The 17845-nt window shown below is 33.8% G+C and overlaps 4 protein-coding genes across 10 annotated transcripts; 3 read left to right on the plus strand and 1 right to left on the minus strand.

Annotated features, from left to right (window-relative positions):
- The first annotated feature begins 276 nt into the window (after nucleotides 1-276).
- LOC114195957 (GATA transcription factor 25-like) lies at nucleotides 277-1901 on the plus strand. Its single transcript, XM_028086411.1, has 5 exons — nucleotides 277-408; nucleotides 506-648; nucleotides 795-872; nucleotides 1107-1212; nucleotides 1546-1901. Exons 1-5 carry the CDS (start codon nucleotides 292-294, stop codon nucleotides 1573-1575), a joined length of 474 nt encoding a protein of 157 aa, XP_027942212.1. The 5' UTR covers nucleotides 277-291; the 3' UTR covers nucleotides 1576-1901.
- A 282-nt stretch (nucleotides 1902-2183) lies between these two features.
- LOC114163081 (glutamate-1-semialdehyde 2,1-aminomutase, chloroplastic) lies at nucleotides 2184-4443 on the plus strand. Its single transcript, XM_028047155.1, has 3 exons — nucleotides 2184-2485; nucleotides 2567-2740; nucleotides 3056-4443. Exons 1-3 carry the CDS (start codon nucleotides 2312-2314, stop codon nucleotides 4121-4123), a joined length of 1416 nt encoding a protein of 471 aa, XP_027902956.1. The 5' UTR covers nucleotides 2184-2311; the 3' UTR covers nucleotides 4124-4443.
- Nucleotides 4444-5089: 646 nt separating this feature from the next.
- LOC114163082 (RPA-interacting protein B) lies at nucleotides 5090-7165 on the minus strand. 6 transcript variants are annotated; one of them, XM_028047157.1, is made up of 6 exons: nucleotides 6983-7165; nucleotides 6641-6905; nucleotides 6348-6439; nucleotides 5855-5965; nucleotides 5523-5542; nucleotides 5112-5295 (listed from the first exon to the last, which is right to left on the minus strand). In XM_028047157.1, exons 1-6 carry the CDS (start codon nucleotides 7091-7093, stop codon nucleotides 5223-5225), a joined length of 672 nt encoding a protein of 223 aa, XP_027902958.1. In that variant the 5' UTR covers nucleotides 7094-7165; the 3' UTR covers nucleotides 5112-5222. The 6 variants fall into 6 exon arrangements, 4 of the variants coding, with proteins under 4 accessions (XP_027902957.1, XP_027902959.1, XP_027902958.1 ...); XR_003599358.1 differs by having other exon boundaries at nucleotides 5146-5295; nucleotides 5447-5542; XR_003599359.1 differs by having other exon boundaries at nucleotides 5220-5295; nucleotides 5435-5542.
- Nucleotides 7166-11405: 4240 nt separating this feature from the next.
- LOC114164112 lies at nucleotides 11406-16475 on the plus strand. Of its 2 annotated transcripts, none has more exons than XM_028048639.1 (6): nucleotides 11406-11605; nucleotides 11701-11732; nucleotides 13024-13212; nucleotides 15864-15911; nucleotides 16084-16151; nucleotides 16234-16475. In XM_028048639.1, exons 1-6 carry the CDS (start codon nucleotides 11529-11531, stop codon nucleotides 16294-16296), a joined length of 477 nt encoding a protein of 158 aa, XP_027904440.1. In that variant the 5' UTR covers nucleotides 11406-11528; the 3' UTR covers nucleotides 16297-16475. The 2 variants fall into 2 exon arrangements, with proteins under 2 accessions (XP_027904440.1, XP_027904441.1); XM_028048640.1 differs by having other exon boundaries at nucleotides 16237-16475.
- Nucleotides 16476-17845: the final 1370 nt, after the last annotated feature.

Here is a 17845-nt window from a genome sequence, read left to right on the forward strand (position 1 = left end):
AAAAAAAAAGAAGGTGTAAATGGAGTTTGTATTATTTAAGTGTGTAAATATCATGGCTGTGCGCAACATAGACATTTCTACATTTATTTGTCTTGTCATGCAATTTATTTTGCAAATGCAATTATAGTTGTGAAACACATGAGCTGTAGAAAAAAAAATAGTTGAATAAGAAGGGTTTATTTTAAATTACTTGTATGTATCTATGTACATGTATGTAGTGTATATATAAATATATATATATATATATGTGAGTAAGTTACATTGAGAGTGGGAGTGTGAAAGTGCATAGACATGGGTGATGAGAGTGTTGCTGCTTGGCCTCAAGAGGACCCTCTGTGGCTCAGTTTCCTTGAGCAGATATCACAGTGTGTGGAGACACCGCCTCAAATTCAGAATCAAAACCAAGTGGTGATATATACTTGATTAATTAATTACTGAAGTTTTAATTTCAATGTAATAGCATTTTTTTTTTCCTTTCTGCAATTTGTATGCTGCATTGGTCTAGGTCGCAACAGAAATGGGATGCGAATGTGAATACGGTAGTGAAGCACACCGAGCAGCCTCGTTGAGTAGGTTTCGTCAAAAGAGGAAACGACGATGTTTTGCTAATAAAATAAGATACAAGACGCGTCAAGAAGCTACCCTCAGGTTTGATCAGATGAGATCCATCAGAATTCTGAATTTTCAATCGTCATTTGTCTTCTCTGTTCATCTTATTCATATGCCTTACCATTAACCATTACTGATTACTGATTACTGATTACTAATTACTAATTTCTAATTACTATGCGTAGGGTACATCGTAGTAAGAGCCAGCTTATTTTGTCTAAAATCCAAGGGTCAGAACAAGATGTCATTTATCCAGAGATATTGTGAGTTTTCTGCCTTCTCACTGTGTTTAATTTCTGCTGCTTTTGGTTTAGTTTGAATTCTTATTAACAGAACTCAAAAGTTCCATTGCCATTTATTTATCAATTGACTTTTAAGAAGAACAGTGTTTAGGTAAACTCACTAAATACCTCCCAAAAGTTTCCAATTTATCTAAAATTTATTGTTTTTGTTTTTATTTTAACTATTGTAAATGGTCTGATTTGTTGTTTGTATAGATGCTGCAATTGTGGCATTAGCTCAAAATGCACCCCTATGATGCGAAGAGGGCCATCTGGACCAGGCTCACTTTGCAATGCTTGTGGGCTTTCTTGGGCAAACAGGGTATGCTTGGCAAATTCTTTTTATATCTCTTTATTTTTATTTTTTCAGATTATATAATTTAAAATTCATATTTTTTTAATAAAAGATTTTGAAATATTACAATATAAAAGTTTTAAAAAAATTAATAGTTGGAGAGTTAAGAAAAAAATAACTTTCAAATTCACAAATTTTAAAAAGTACTTTAGACTTCTAAATTATATAATCTAAAAGATTAAAAAAAAAAATTCATTAGAGTGCAGGAGAAATGGCCACAATGTTTTCTTCAATTTATTTATTTATTATTTTATTTTATGTGTGGTTCACAAATAACTTCTGTTGTTCTTACTTTGTCAGGGTGTCTTCAACTATAAGAAAGCAATTTAATGTATTTAAATTATTAAGGGAGAACACATAAGAGATCTCTGAATTATGAGTATATGTTGGACAGAATAGTGTGTGGGATAGAAATTTTTCTTCTGTTCAGTTAATTGTATAGACATCTATATATTCTCTTAAAAGATAATTTGTATATAATAAAAAATTATTAATAAATTTATTTTGTGAGCTTTAGTTGTAGATATGCAACTCTTGTAATTAAGAATTTATACATGGACATTAAAAGATTGTGAAAATACTCACTGTGACAGTTTTCTTAACCATTCTATTACTTTTTGCAAAAAATATAAATAAAAATTAAATACCACAAGTTTATATTTCTGGTTTCTCCTTTAATGTAATCTTGTTAAAAAGAATAAAATCATTTAAATGTTCTATCTATTCATATCTCAACAAGCTCTGTTTTTTTTTTTTTCAAAATACTCTAAAAGGTAATCCGAAGAATTTATTATTTTTTTAAAACAAATATTGGTTTCACCTTTGTTGTTTTTTCACATAGGAGCTTCTACTTGTACTTTTTGTTTGGGAAAGGGTAACTTTAACATTTCAACAATCTTATAATATTTTATAAATTTAAGAAACTATAATTTATATTTATATATATAAAGAGAGAGAGGAGAATGTGATATCTTGTGGCCAGAGGGTAAGGTTTTGCTGTTAATCTGAGAAAAGTCTTATCTCCGAAGTGGCATATCTGATCTCATCAACTTCGCATTCTTCTCTAATGGCTGTTTCGGCTATCACTGGAGCGAGGCTAACCCTAGGGATGCCTCTTTCCTCTCCCGCACTCACACGCAGAACAACTTCTCCTTCGCTCGTTATGGCCGTCTCCACTGACCACAAGGTCGACAACAAACTCACTCTTACCAAGTCCGAGGAGGCTTTCGCTGCTGCCAAGGTGCGATACCTCGTCATCTGCAATTGGAATCATACTCAATGATTTTTTTTTTATTTATTTCGATTTTGATTTTGATGTTAGGAGCTGTTGCCTGGAGGTGTGAACTCCCCAGTTCGTGCCTTCAAATCGGTGGGTGGTCAACCAATTGTGATTGATTCTGTGAAAGGGTGTCGTATGTGGGACATCGATGGAAATGAGTACATTGACTACGTCGGTTCTTGGGGTCCTGCTATTATTGGACACGCTGATGATCAGGTAAGAATCAACCTTCTCGTTTTTTTCATTCGTTTATAAATTTAATAGAAAAAAAAAATGGGGTTGTAATATATTGTGTTTTCAAGTTCGAATACTGAAGATTGCAATAACAGTGTTTTCTGTGTTAAATACACTCAGAACATAAGAAAAAAAAGAGGGTAGGGTTATATTAAAGGATTTAATTAGAATGCACTGTCAGTTCAAACGTGTTTTCCATTAGATCATTTTTTTTCTTATTGAGAGAGTAAAAGTGGTTACATTGGCTGAATGAAAATTAAACTTCGTGTATGTTGGAACTTGGAATGACATTGACAGGTGCTTGCAGCTCTGGGTGAAACCATGAAGAAAGGAACCAGCTTTGGTGCACCCTGTTTGTTGGAAAACACTTTGGCTGAGCTGGTTATCGATGCCGTCCCCAGCATTGAAATGGTTCGGTTTGTCAATTCAGGCACGGAAGCTTGCATGGGTGCGCTCCGTCTTGCACGTGCTTATACAGGACAAGAGAAGATCATAAAGTTTGAGGGGTGTTATCATGGCCATGCAGATCCTTTTCTTGTTAAGGCTGGCAGTGGAGTTGCCACTTTAGGACTCCCTGATTCCCCTGGTGTCCCCAAAGCTGCCACGTATGAAACCCTTACAGCCCCCTACAATGACATCTTGGCCGTTGAGAAGCTCTTTGAGAATAACAAAGGAGAAATTGCCGCTGTTTTCCTGGAACCTGTTGTTGGAAACGCTGGTTTCATTGTTCCTACACCTGAATTTCTTAACTTCTTGCGCAAAATCACCAAAGAGAACAATACCCTTCTTGTGTTTGATGAAGTTATGACCGGATTTCGATTGTCATATGGAGGTGCTCAAGAGTATTTTGGTATAACTCCTGATTTAACAACCCTTGGAAAGATCATTGGTGGAGGTCTGCCGGTGGGTGCTTATGGTGGGAGGAGGGATATTATGGAGATGGTGGCACCAGCTGGGCCAATGTACCAAGCTGGGACCTTGAGTGGGAACCCTTTGGCCATGACTGCAGGCATACATACCCTGCAGCGTATTAAGGAGCCAGGAACTTACGAGTACTTGGACAAAGTCACAGGTGAGCTTGTTCAGGGCATTATTGAAGCTGGGAAGAGGGCAGGCCATGCAATATGTGGTGGGCATATAAGTGGGATGTTTGGGTTTTTCTTCACAGAAGGTCCTGTGTATAATTTTGCAGATGCCAAGAAGAGTGACACTGCCAAGTTTGCTAGGTTCTTTTGGGGAATGCTGGCAGAAGGTGTCTATTTGGCACCTTCCCAGTTTGAGGCTGGCTTCACCAGCTTGGCACATACTTCTGATGACATTAAAAAGACAATAGCCGCTGCTGAGAAAGTTTTCAGAGAGATTTGAATGTTAAATTTTGTTTCGTTGCAAAATTTAGAGAATGAATTTTGTAGGTCACTTTAGATTATTGTTATGGCAATTGCTTTCGTTTGTATCTGTATTATTTTCCAGTCCTGTATCTACCCAGTGTATTTATCTTGAGCTGTAAGGCACTTGAATTTGAAGCTTGTAAGCATTCAGATTCATTGTTTAACTCCTAATTCTAGTGCCACGTTTTATGTTGTTAATGTAGGCCTGTATTTTGGTTATGTACTGGGTGGGAATAGGCAAATAATTATGTTACTACCACATAAATTGAAAATAATAGATGAACCTTGTTTTCTAAATGGATGGATGAACATGAACTTGAGCAAGATGTCCTTATTATTGAAGAAGCAAAGAGATAGGACGATCAACATTTTTCTATTGCCTACAGGGGTGAACTGTTATTGAATATTTTTCCATATTCATGGTATGCATATTCATTTCTCCTGCGACAATTATTAGCATGAGGCCAGACACAATGGTTTGATTAGCAAGGGTTCTTTCTTTATTCGCCGTTTGAGAGCGAGTATAGTTGAAATGTTCTTGTAAGTCTTGAGTGCCTCTCTAAAATTCTCCCAACATCAATTTCCAAGTTCGATAAATACTCATTTAGGTCCCTGAAAACGTCCATGTACTACAATACTCGTTAGGTTGAATGTTTATTGCAAACTTCGGGCAAATTTGCTTATTTTCCTACTAAATGGCAGCGATTTGAAAATAATTAGCTGTTGTATTAATCGGAGAATTGTTCAGAAAGGCCACAATCAGAGCACTTTATGTCTACCGGAACAATTTTTTAAGGTGAATTGTATTCCGTTGTTTTTTTTTTTTACAAATATTTAATGCAGATAGTTTCACTTTGTGTACTTTCAAGTTCTACGCTCAGCATTTTCTTTTTCTACTAGCGCACTACTACCCTTGCTTATGCACATTAGAAATCAAACAAGATGAAAGATAAAAGAATTCTCTGATATATTTTGAGCCTCTGATATTTATATCACAACCTCTAATGTATCGCAACCTTCACATGAAATGTACAATGCAGTTAAATTAAATTTTGTCTTCATACAAAATTTGGGTTTCAATCTGCAGCCTCTGTCAAGATGCTCCGTGTGGACTTCAGCCAGCCGATCTCGCAAAAAGTCCAAAGTAAGCTGGATCTCAAAAGAAAAAAGATGATGTTAAGTGTCTGAATAAAGCCAAAGTGTAAGAGCAGATGTAGTTTAGCTTATAGCCTATATCTTCATGCAGATACGACTACCATATTCAATAAAGAAAAATTGAGACAATTACAAAATATTATACTTCTTTCGAAATCCCAAAGACCAAGTATCCTCAAATATCCCAATATTTTATCACGGCTGTGTAGCTCAACACTCACAGTAAACAAACGATTCTCCTCTGCAAAAGATGAGATGTTAGACTGTGACATGCTTTTTGCTTGGATGTTACATCAAACAAATGAAGGAACTTGCTATCTATATGCTTTCAGTACCTACATTTACCATTAGCCAATGTTTAGAGGTTATTAATTTCCTCTTTATATCTTGTTAACAATTAAAAATAAATAAAAAATCATTGAGCTTTCTAAATGACTAGTATACTTAACAAAGGAGCTATGGGATCTCAGTAAAATTAAAGAATCGTTGATGTTCTATTCCATGGCCAGAAAAATAATAGAAAACATAGCACTGAAGTAGCAAATATAAGTACCTCACTGGCTTTGTTTAGTTGAAGTTCACAACGAGTACAATATATAAGATTGTGACTATCTTTTAGCTCTCCTTGCTTACAAATGGGACACCAAATCTCTTTTCCATATGCCTATTACCAATTTTCATAATCAAATCAGAGACTTAATTCCAATTAAAGGAAAACAAATTTAAGGTTGCTTCGAAAATAGCAAGAAAACACTACAAATAAGTACATCTTTTTTCTGAACCCAGCGGCAACGTGAAAATGTCACTGATTATGATGTGATCTGAGAAGCCAGAGCACAGAAATGACCATAGGATAAGGATACTCAAATTTTGGTTTATGTTACAGATACAGATGCAGATATTGGCAGCAAAAATAACATGTTTGTGTAGCAATGACTGAAGAAAGGGATAGATGCAGAATCAAAATCTAAGAGTTCTGTTATCGAGAGATGCCAATATCCAATTAGAAGATAACTTGGGAAACTGTCATGTTTTAAATCCTGTACCTCGTCTTCGTTTAGCTGCATATGCTCATAAACCGCACGAGCCAGGTACTCATCAACTTTATGTTCCCAAATTTCAACATCGCTTTCCAACTCTGCAGAGAGAGAGGTAACATGACCTTATTATATTAAAAACAGGTGTAAGTAACGCAATTTGAATAGCAAAGTAGACCTACAAGCACATGCTCCTTTCCTTTTCCACCATTTTCTTCTTTTTCCATCTACTCATCAGGCACAATCATTCACACACACATAAATGGATATGAATTGCATATAATTGAGAGCGAGTTGCTTACCTTGTGGTTGGGATTTGAGGTCTTCATAAAAGATCCTTTGCATTTCTAAGAGTATTTCTTCATATTGATCCGGGCAAGTGGTGAGAGGAGGACCTTCATACTCCCATAACACCTCATCCCTGCGTTTCATTTTGTGGAATTCATCGGATACAATATCCTCCAATGCACACTTCAGAGTATCATCCCGTTGCTGTTCATTGCATCTGAATTTCCAGAGTAAGCGTGTTCGGTCTTCTCGCACCCTTTTGTAGCAGTTCTCTCTGAACTGCCAATCGCACCCAACATCTCTCGCTTAGCCGTGTTTGGAATGAAACTTGAAAAGGGGAATCAGGAAAAGCTGACCTTTTGTTTCCATAAATGATAATTGTTGAACGGAGAATCGGATTTCAGAGATGGTCGCGTGGCGCTTGCGTTCTGCTTCTGCTTCTCGCTTCCATCTTCTCCTTCCTCCATCTCTCTCTTCCCCCGCTAGGTTTCGTTCCTCTTCTCTGTTCACTCTTTTTAAGTGTATCAGTCAAATTTTAAACTTTCAATCTTTTACTCTTAATTTAAACCAAAAAAATATATAAATAAATATGAACTTTATTTATTTTTATTTTTTAGTAAATAATTGTCACTACTCTCTAGTGATAATTTAACATTGATGTAACTAATAAAGTATCCCTTCATCAATTAAATTTGAAAGAAAAATATTAAGATAATGTGAAACACATTAACACTTTATTCCACTTCAAATTTAGTAATATGGCTTAATTATTTTTATTTCAGTCGAAGTCTTTATTTTTCAAAAGATTGGTTATTTATGTTACTATTTATTGCAAAATTTTTGGTTGTCTACACATGTGAGGTTTTATGGTATTTTATTATACATTCAATTTAGTTTATATATACTACGTACATATAGTTGTTACTGTGTATGTATATATATATTTTTTAAATATATATGATATTATATTAGTAGGAGATGATAATATAATATTATTAAGTTAATATATAAAATGAAATTATATTTGTTAAAAATAGAGTGAAATATATAAAAAAAATGAGAGATTAACTTTTGATAAATAGAAAACAAAAGAAAAACAGAGATAAACAATTACATTAAAAAGTTTATAAAAATAACGGTCAATTTTCAAAAATATAATAAATAATTATATTTTAATCTTTGTAAACTAATAATAATAACAATTAAGGAATACATCACTCGATCAAAATTACATAAAGAATAAATATTAAACTAATAATAATAAAATTTTAACATATATCTTTAATTTTTTGAACTTCGTGTCGAATGACAATAAAAAAAATCATAACAACTGCTTTAAATTGTTACATCACAGTAAATAAAATTTATTTATATTATTATAGTGATAAAATTATACGTATGATACACTATTACAATTTTCATATTTCATAAGATTTTTGTTGTAAATTTGTCATAAAATTTTGCAAGAAAAAACATTCATTTGCTGTTTTTCCGAATATTTTTAATTCACAAATAATTTATTTATGAATAATTATTTTCTACAAAACTATAAAATTCACAAATATTACTTACAATTTTTTTGTGAAAAAAAATGTTTTTGTGCAAAATAATTTACAAAAATAATCGGTAGCAATTATTTAAAAATTATTATTGAGAACAAAATTTATAAATATGTAAAATTATATATAATAAATAAAGTAAAAATATTCAAATATAAAAATATTTAATTGATATATATTATTTGAATATAATTGATATTAACGAAAAATATATTAAATATGAAATAAATTTCATGATAATTTATATAATTAAAATAAATAAATAAAAAGTGTGAAATTAGGATAAAAGTCAACTTAAAACGGCTCAGCAACTTTCTTATTCAATTACTAGCTTAAACACAAGTGCTATCACGTTTGTATATGCATTTCTTAAATATGCGTGATGTAAGGCTCAATTATTTTGTGCTCTTATTTTTAAGGGTTGTCCCTAATCAGTTGGGCCTAAAGGCTTGCTCATAGGGTGTCAAGATCCCTCATTCTGCACCCACTTGCCAAAATCGCTCTCGCTCTTCCCTTTTCTCTCCACAGAAGCTCTACTAGGGTTTGAGTCTTACCCTTCTTTGTGTTAACTCAACCCATTCTTCATTCCATATCGTGAATTTGCTTCGTGGTCGGTAGTACTCACTTGCTTGGGTGTCGAGATATTCTGCTAGCTTTTTTCCAAGTAAGAGAAGCTAGGGTTTATGTATTTAAAGTTATTTTGCTGATTTTTTGGTCTGTTTGTATGGATGTAATGCTTGAATGATGTTGTTGGTCGAATAAAAATGTATGGTGTGTGAGTATGTTTGATTGATGTGGCGCTACTCTTTTTCTGCATTGCACACTTTTCATAAAATGAAGATTCTTACTGCGTTAACCGTTGGATCGAGCTGAAATTTTAACAGTTGATCCTTAACACAAAATTCTTGACTTTGACCGGTCGGATCTTTAATCGGAGCTCTGTAGTGAGAGCAGTTTTTACCGCAAAGTCACTGTAGTTTGGTTGTTGACAACACTGCACACTTTTCGTAAAATGAAAGTTACTACTTCATTAACCGTTGGATCTAGCTGATATTTTAACAGCTTATCCTTAACACATAGTTTTTTATTTTGACTGGTCCGATCTTGAATAAGAGCTCTGTAGTGAGAGCCGTTTTTATCACAAGATCACTGGTTGTTGACAATATTGACCTTTGTTGCTTGTTTGATGTACAACCTTCTTTATAGTTATTCAATTAAGTTGGTTCTTGTTTCATTTGGTTCTTGATTCAATCATATTTAATTTGAATATAAATATCAAAATTTTCTGAGCTTTACACAAGCTGCGGTTTTATTTCTAAAATCCCAAAATCGTTTGCATAATGTGATGTTAAGTTGGATTGCTATGTTAAAGCATGGGATGAGTGAATATGCATGAGTAAAGATGGTTTATGGGTGGTGAATGATGATTTTGGCATGATCTTGGTATAGAATATACATGAATGGTTGGTTATATATGTGGTCATGAATTTGGTATGAATGAGAAAATCTATAGTTTGCGATGAATGAGTTTAACATGATTTGGATATGCTACGTGTATGGTTGGTTCCATGGTTTGAGAATGATGAGTTGGTAGTGAGGGTTGGTTATAAAGGTTGACATAATATATATACATGCATGATAAATATTACTTGGTTGTTTGAATATGTTTGGTTTGTGGTCAGTGCGTAATTTTTTGAAATTTCTAGGTGAGATTTCAGAGTCGTGCTTCACTAATCGGGACGTAATTCCATGACCCTTGTTAGTGGGTGTCCATGGTGGTGTCCCATCTATATAGTCTGGTAAGGTTGCATCCTGACACTCTAAGGAGTCAGCTAGTCTCACTTAAGAGCGGACTGACTCTTGTGGTGAGAGTAGCAGAAGGCCTGAAACTCATTAAGGGCTAACCTTGTATGTGGGGGATTGAAATATTGTAACACTTGTAACACTTATCTCGGGGGTGAGCAGCTCGGGGATGAGCAGAGATATCAACCACAAGTGCAAGCATCCGCTGAATCCAACTAGATTATATGTATCCGGATGAGTCAAGTCAGAGTCTAGTGTATTGCTTGAGAAGTCATAACATAATTGGATGATATATGTATTGCTTGGATTGTGTAATAGCATGTGACCGCTTGAGCTATGGTTTACACTCTAGCTTACCCTATTTGTTTGTTTGATTGTCTTGTATGTGGTTCTTCTTTTTTGTGATGATCATTAAGTTGTTGATGTGAGCAGATGCGAGAGGCACTTGAGGTCAACCAGAAAGAGATGATTCCGCTGCATAGTGTGCTTGGGTTGGACATCATGTTTTGTTTGGGCTTTTCGTTAGGGCTATGACCCATGTATTGCTTTACTCTTTAATACTCTATCATCTACCGTTAGTCTCTGGTTCTTGTATTCTATGTTTTGGCATCGTGGTGTGCCTTGAATATTGTAAGGAGTAAGGTTTAAACTCCTGGACTGCATTTCTATATTATTCAGTGTGATGCTTCCTTTGATTATCTTTATTAATTAAATGGGATGTTACACGTGATATTATATTAGTAGGTGATAATATTGTAATGTTATTAAGTTAATATATAAATTAAAATTATATTTATTAAAAATAAAGTGAAATCTAAAATTAAAATAAAATATAATCTTAAATTAAACTAGCGTAAACACATGCTCTATCGCGCTTGTGTGTATGTATTTCTTAAAGAATAACCATTGATAAATAAAGAAGAAGAGAAGAAACAAAGATAGCCGATTTTATAAGAAAGTTGTAAAAGTAACGATCAATTTTAAAAAATTTAATAAATTATTATATTTAAAGGGTAAAATTGATATTTTGAAATATGGACACAAGAAGGAGATTCCTCTTTATATATTATTATAGATTGATAAATAAAGAAGAAGAGAAAAAACAGAGATAACTGATTTTATAATAAAGATCAATTTTTAAAAATTTAATAAATTATTATATTTAAAAAGTAAAATTGATATTTTGAAATGTGATCACAGAAAAATCTCTTTTATATATTATTATAGATATTTTCTATAAATTAGGTGACAAGATTAAAAAAGGTAGGAAAAATTTCAGTGTGGCAAGATCTAATTTTAAAATACAGGGGCAGAGTAGATAGACCGCTTAGATGGAGTGAGTTGATTCGTGTGGATCGACCCGAATACCCGATCCAGCCACATCTTAATTATGAATTAGTAATGATATATAAGGTTATGGTAAAAGGAAAAGGAAAAGAGGATGTGCTTTCTCTCTCTTTGAATTCTAATTCAACTCTTCTCTTTCTCTCTCTCTGTCTTCTGTAGAAGACGAGGAAGTAGTAGAAGCAGTTAGAGAAAGATGCTGGAGAATCTTCAGGCTGTTCCGGCGACGGAATCCGCCCCAGTCGTCAAGCGCTATGCTCCTCCCAACCAGAGGTATTTTCTATTATTATATTATTACTTCAATTACTTTAATTACGTTACGCACTTCCCTTTTCAATTCCTAATATTTCCCATTCCTTCTTTTGCAGGAACCGTTCTGCCAACAGGCGCAAATCATCTGGTCAGTTCACTCCTATCTTTCTTCCAATCAATTGATCCTTTTATTTCCATTTAGATGTCTCAATCGCATGCCTTGTCTTATTTGTCACTGTCATTCCAAATGGGTATTTAGTAATGTCTAATAAGTGCAGTCCCTTTTCGCCTAATGAGTAGTAATGTGTGTGCTTATTTTACTTCTGAAGTCGATCCCTTCCTAATTAGTTGCACAAGTCACGTTTAGTTGCAAATTTCATTTGCGATAGTTCAATCACTGCCCTTATAGTGTTTATCTTTTCGCTATAGAATGGGAGGTAAAAAAGTTAAATCCAGTGTTTCTAGTTTGGGATTTTTCCTGATTTCAAATACCATACTGTGGTTTCAACTTTATTTTTTAACACATGAAAGTGTAACATGCACTTCTTTCACAAATACATGCACCACTCACCCCTCACACATCGCCATTCTGTGAAAAGAATATATAAAAAATGGAATAGGTTGTTGGTTATATGGTAACGGAATTCTCAGGAGAGAATTTGGCAAAGTTTTTGAACAACAAGGTTTGAAATTGGGACAAACTGCAGGGTGAGGAACTGAATATAAGTAAGGCAACGCAATATAATGAACTTAGCGCTCGCCCTACATATGCATGAAGTTATGGGTTTATACAAAGAAAAAGAGCAGGTTTAAGACTTGTTCACTCCTTTTAAACTCTTTCTTAATATATCTTAATTTTGTAGTCTTTATGAAATAAATTCGAACACTAAGATCTTCTTCTGTACACAAAATATTGTCATGAAAAATCATGAAAACTCCAAAGGTTAGAAAGGAATTTTTTTAAAAGGACAAATATAAATTGAATCACCCCTCCCCTCAGATCCAGCCTGTTGACAACAGACTAATGAAACCAGTATTGTCTTCAGCCTTCAGGTGTATTATGGGAGAAAGAAATATCACATGAGAATAACTGTGAGTTACCCTTAGCCATCTGGTTTGCAAAACATATATGGTTAAGCTGTTGAAGTTGAGAGGACCTCTGTATACTTACTCTAGGTGCTACCAAACTTCTTTACTTTTTTATATTAGTGCTATGTTCTCAATTATGGTACTTACTGTTTACAGTGACAAGAACAAAAATTAAGGAAAGAAAAATAGATTACTTGTTTCAGTGACTTTCCTTAATAACACACCACTAATCTCATTTGCATAATTCACACTGAGTAATGGCAAAAGCTTTTGGCACATTTTCTGTCAGTCCCCATTTTAGTTTGTTTGTTTCTAATTTCTAGCTGTTTGGTTTTAATTAACCTATGCAGATCGTCTTGATCGGACAAACAGTGTTGGGACTGAGTTAGAAAAGAATCAAGTCGCTTCTTCAAGAAGTGTTCACATTCCAGATCATGGAGATGCTGGTAGCAGTAATCTTCTTAACGAAAATCACTATTCAAGATTCATAGCTTTAGAAGGGTGTGGTTGCAGTGCAGCTTCCCAGCTTCTTAATGATCGTAAGTGTATCCCAAACTTTTCTTGAAGAACTTGCATATATTGAGAAATTTAAGTATTCTTTCACTCATGTTTTCTAGATTTCCTTATAATCTCACTAGAAACATTACTGTTTGTTCTTCTATGGCAAATAACGATCACTTTCAAAAATTAGTAACTGCAGATTTTTTGGGCAAGTGGATCATTATGGTTTCAACGATCATTATGGCAAATTAGTAACTCCTTTTAGTTTTATCTAATATGGTTTATCCTCACCTTTTCCTGTTGGAGTCCATAACTGCTAGTTTGTGTTCCATTGATTTGTTTCAGACTCATCCTCAATAAAAGGAGGTTGAGCAATTATAGTCAGGAGCAGTTAGCGAATAAAGTGGAAGGTTGGTAGTAGCAGTTAGGCCAACAGAAGTGGGAAAGAATGTAAAAAGAGATGATAGAGGGAGTCAGGAGGATATTGTGTATGTAAGAAAACTGAGAGTTGGCAGAGCCTTTAGGTCTGTCAAAAACTAGGAAGTGTTATTAGAAGAGAATTCAAGACCTTGTATACAATAGTACTCAGACCAATTATCACCCTTCTACTCTTTAAGGCATTCATTCTGTCATAAAATTTCATACCTTGTTGAGAACCATTTTTGTCGTGTTATCATTATTACTATTGTACTACTGTGTTTCTTAATTTCCTTTTACTGAGCAGATCATGTCATGATAAAACAAAATCCAAAAATAAAAAACTCATGGCATGATAGATAACTAGTAAAAGATTTTACACACACAATCACCATCCATCCAGGAGCAATAGGAACGTAGTGATGAAGTCATAGAATAAAAGTTGATTGCCAAACTGGAATATTATCACTAATTATTTTGAGAAAAAGTTGTTAGTTTAGAGTACCTCAGTCAAGGATAAGGATACGTTTGCTCCCCTACTTTGATCATAGGTTGCAAGTAAGATTCTTCCGCATCTAGATCCATAAATCATGAACAACTTTAGCTTATTTTGTTTCCTTATATTGATAAGATGTACAAATAAAGATTTTTGATTTTTTATCCTTAGCATTATTATTTTTGTTTGCATAATTGGTAGTTGTGATCTTAATTGGTAGGTATCTCTTTATTGTTTGTTTTATCTATTAGGGTAATTGTTAGAGATCTTTTTGTTGGCTTTTAAAGGGAAAATCTAATTGGAATATTATCTTAATTAATTATTTTCAGAAAAACTTGTGTTAGGCTAGGAGAACCTTTGTCAAGGAGGACTTTGCTTCTTAATTTCAATATAGGTTTCAAGAAAGATTTTTTTGTGCCTGAGGCTATGAGTCAATCTTATTACAAGAAGGTTCATAACAACTTTTAAGGAAGGGTTTCCCTAGTGATTTGGTGCATATCTGAAATTTAAACGAGTTCCACATCAATCCAAATTGTCTAACCTTGGGGTACATATTGAAGGGAGTGATTATTCTTGTCTTTCATCCAATACCTTGAATGGATCTTTAAATCCCAACTCAGTCGACTTACCTATTGAATAGCCTTGAGAAAATCTTATTTGCAACACCCGAGTTTCATCTCCTCTCTAGATTCTAAGAATCATAACAAAATGAGAAGCACTGATGGGATGAAAATTGGGTTTGAGTCATCAATGAAGAGATGTGTGTGCATTGAACAAAAGTAGAACATGAAATACTGTTGAAAAACTTGATATAGAAGTCCAGTTGGGTGCAAAATAGATGTACACTATGAAGTATACTACAGAATGTAGTGTTGAGTACTGAGGCATTTGCACTAATGGCGAAAGTGAACACAATCATAATGTGATAGAGACTTGGGTATTATCGGGTGCCGAAGTCCCCCATTAAGTAGTATGGTATATTTGGTGGTGGGGTATTTAAATGTTTGGTTCCCTGCCCCGAGTGCTTCCGTTTGTATCAGTTGGTATCAAAGCTAGTTGCTGGTATCTTGAAAAATGCTGCTGCCTATAGAGGGACTGACCATAAAGAGTCATTGAAGTTTCATAGAGTATCAGCTGCCAACTCAGTTTTTCGGTGCTATGATAGTGGCTTAGGTATTATAGAGTGCATAAGTGTCTCATCAAGTAGTATGTGGTGTTAGGTGAAATATTTAAGTATTTGATTCTCCTCCTTTTAACAACTGACTTTTAAGAGTTGGTTTGGCAAGTGCTTGAGTTCTTATACATAATCAACCTCACTTGGTAGGATAAGATTCTGTTGTTGTTGCAGACTTGTTGGAAGAATTGTATAGTGGTGACATTGATATAAGGAAAATATGGATTAATCTATATATTACGTAACTACCTTTGTACAGAATATTCATTGGTCAACGTTCAGTCTCTGTTTCTGTGCCGAATTATAATCAATTATCATGTCCAAAGCAATGTCAATATTCTCTTACTTTTTATGAATGTATCTTTCCCATTTAAATTCTGCCTACATGGTTATATGCCTTTGTTTCATTAGAGGTTTTATTGTCCTCAGCATTTTAATTATTCAGCTTTGCACAACACATTAAGTTTATTGGATTGCGAAGAAAAAGTGATGGGTGGGTGAGGCTGTAGTTTGTTCATTTACTTACAAGCCCATTACGTTTTGTCCATATCCGTGGTTAACATTGCCTATTATCTTTGTTGGCCATAAATTTATGTTTTCAGGTTGGACAGCTGCAATGCAATCCTACAATAATCCCAAAGATTCATCTGGTTAGTGCCCAACCATCATCAAAGATTATTTTCTTTTTCCCATGTTATGAACACTTGCCACTTTGTTTATAGTATTTGATGACTATGAAACTCGAGCTTGTTCTGTATGTCTAAGAAGTTCTTTTTGGCATGAAGCCTGGCTTTTAATTTTCGTGCTACTTTACCATTTCAGACAAGCCAGTTATGTATTCAAGTGGGGCATCAGTATGGAGTCATCAGCAGTTTAGACCTCCTCAGCAGGTAATCACTTTACCATTTCAGACATGTTCTCTTTCAGGTTATGCAGGCATCTATAAGTGCTTCTTCCTCTTGTGTGTTACAGCAGGATTTCCTAGGAGAACTTCGTCGCCAAATGCAGAATGCTAATCCTAATTTCACCACATGATGTCTCACTTGGATGGCTGGTCTAATAAAGTTTTTTGGAAGAACCTACTTCTTGTTTTCTCAAACTCATTACTAATACATGTAACTGAATTTCAGATTATCGACCACGCCTCTGTATGTGTAAATTGGGGATGTCGCACATTCAGGATTCCTATTTAAAGATTTATTTCTTTATTTACAGAGAGCCCTCCGTAGTATCCACATTTTTTAGTTCCAAAAAATAAAGAAACTAAAAAGCTAAGATACATCAAGTATCGATTTTGATTCATCTAAGCTCAGTAATTTTAGTCGTTGTTTCTGTTAACATCCCAACACATCCAAGATTAATTATGTGTTACATAAAACTGAAAACCACTTTTACTTCTAAAGTTGATTGGGAATCGAAAATTTATTGCCTTTTGAAATTTCTACATTGAATTTGGTTACCATGTATTGTATATTTGATTTTTTTTTTTAAATCTGTGAATAAATTATTAATATTTAATTGATAGTCTTGGTTCAGTATTAACATCTAAAATTTAATTTTCCGATGTTACAATGATTGAAGTGAATATCTAATATCTGTTACCATCTTGTAATTAACAATGACGATGAGGCAATTTACATGTTGTGATTAAATCAAATGTATATTTCTAAAACAAAAATAAACAAATTTAGAGTTAAGAAATACTCAATTTAAACTTCAGAGAAATCAAAAAAATCTTTACAAGAACTAAAATTAATGTTTTTCATTTCACATTTAGCCAAAAATACATGCTTATAAAATAAATTGTTCGATGTATACCTGATTTGCTGTACTTATTTATCTTAAAGAATAACTTAAATATATCTCAAAAACATATTGGCTTAATTTTTAAAGTTCAAATTTGTGGTTGAACTTAAGATGGCCCATCATTAATTAGGAATTAATCTCTTAATATTGTGTGTTTTTTGGTCTATAGAATTAAGGCTTAAATACATTTTTCATCTTGATTTTCGTAGTGCTTAATGTGGATGGTCCTCATTTCGACTTGTATTACGTTGCATTGGTGTGTTATGTTGTACATATGGCTAATTAACGTTAACTTTTTAATTTGGGAAAATTTTTACAATTAGGGCTGAGTTGGATTGCAGTCGCGCTCTTCATCGTTGGAGGCAATTTTTTCATCTTCGTCTTTCCTGAGCTCGGATTTGCAGCGGAAGCAGCTAATACTTGCCATTTTATCTTTGGATTGTAGTCACGCTCTTCATTTCAATTTTTCAGTTAATCATCAACGAGGCAAGTGAGTTTAGGGTTTTATGGGTTGTGTTTGCTCGTGGGTTAGGATTTTCGTAATTCTGTTTTGGGGTTTGTTTGTGTTTGGATTGTTGTGATGTTCTGCATGGTTTCTAAATTACCACACTTGTACACGTAACACCCCAATGCAACTTAATACAAACCGTGCCACCGGTATAGTGCTACGGTACTGATTTAAACGGTGTCACAGCAAAGACCAAATAAAACACATAAAACACAAATTGCAGAAAGGGAGTATTATTTTAAATAGGGTTAAATATGTTTTTGGTCTCTC

The sequence above is a fragment of the Vigna unguiculata genome, chromosome 9, assembly GCF_004118075.2.
Source record: "Vigna unguiculata cultivar IT97K-499-35 chromosome 9, ASM411807v1, whole genome shotgun sequence".
Lineage (NCBI taxonomy): Eukaryota > Viridiplantae > Streptophyta > Magnoliopsida > Fabales > Fabaceae > Vigna > Vigna unguiculata.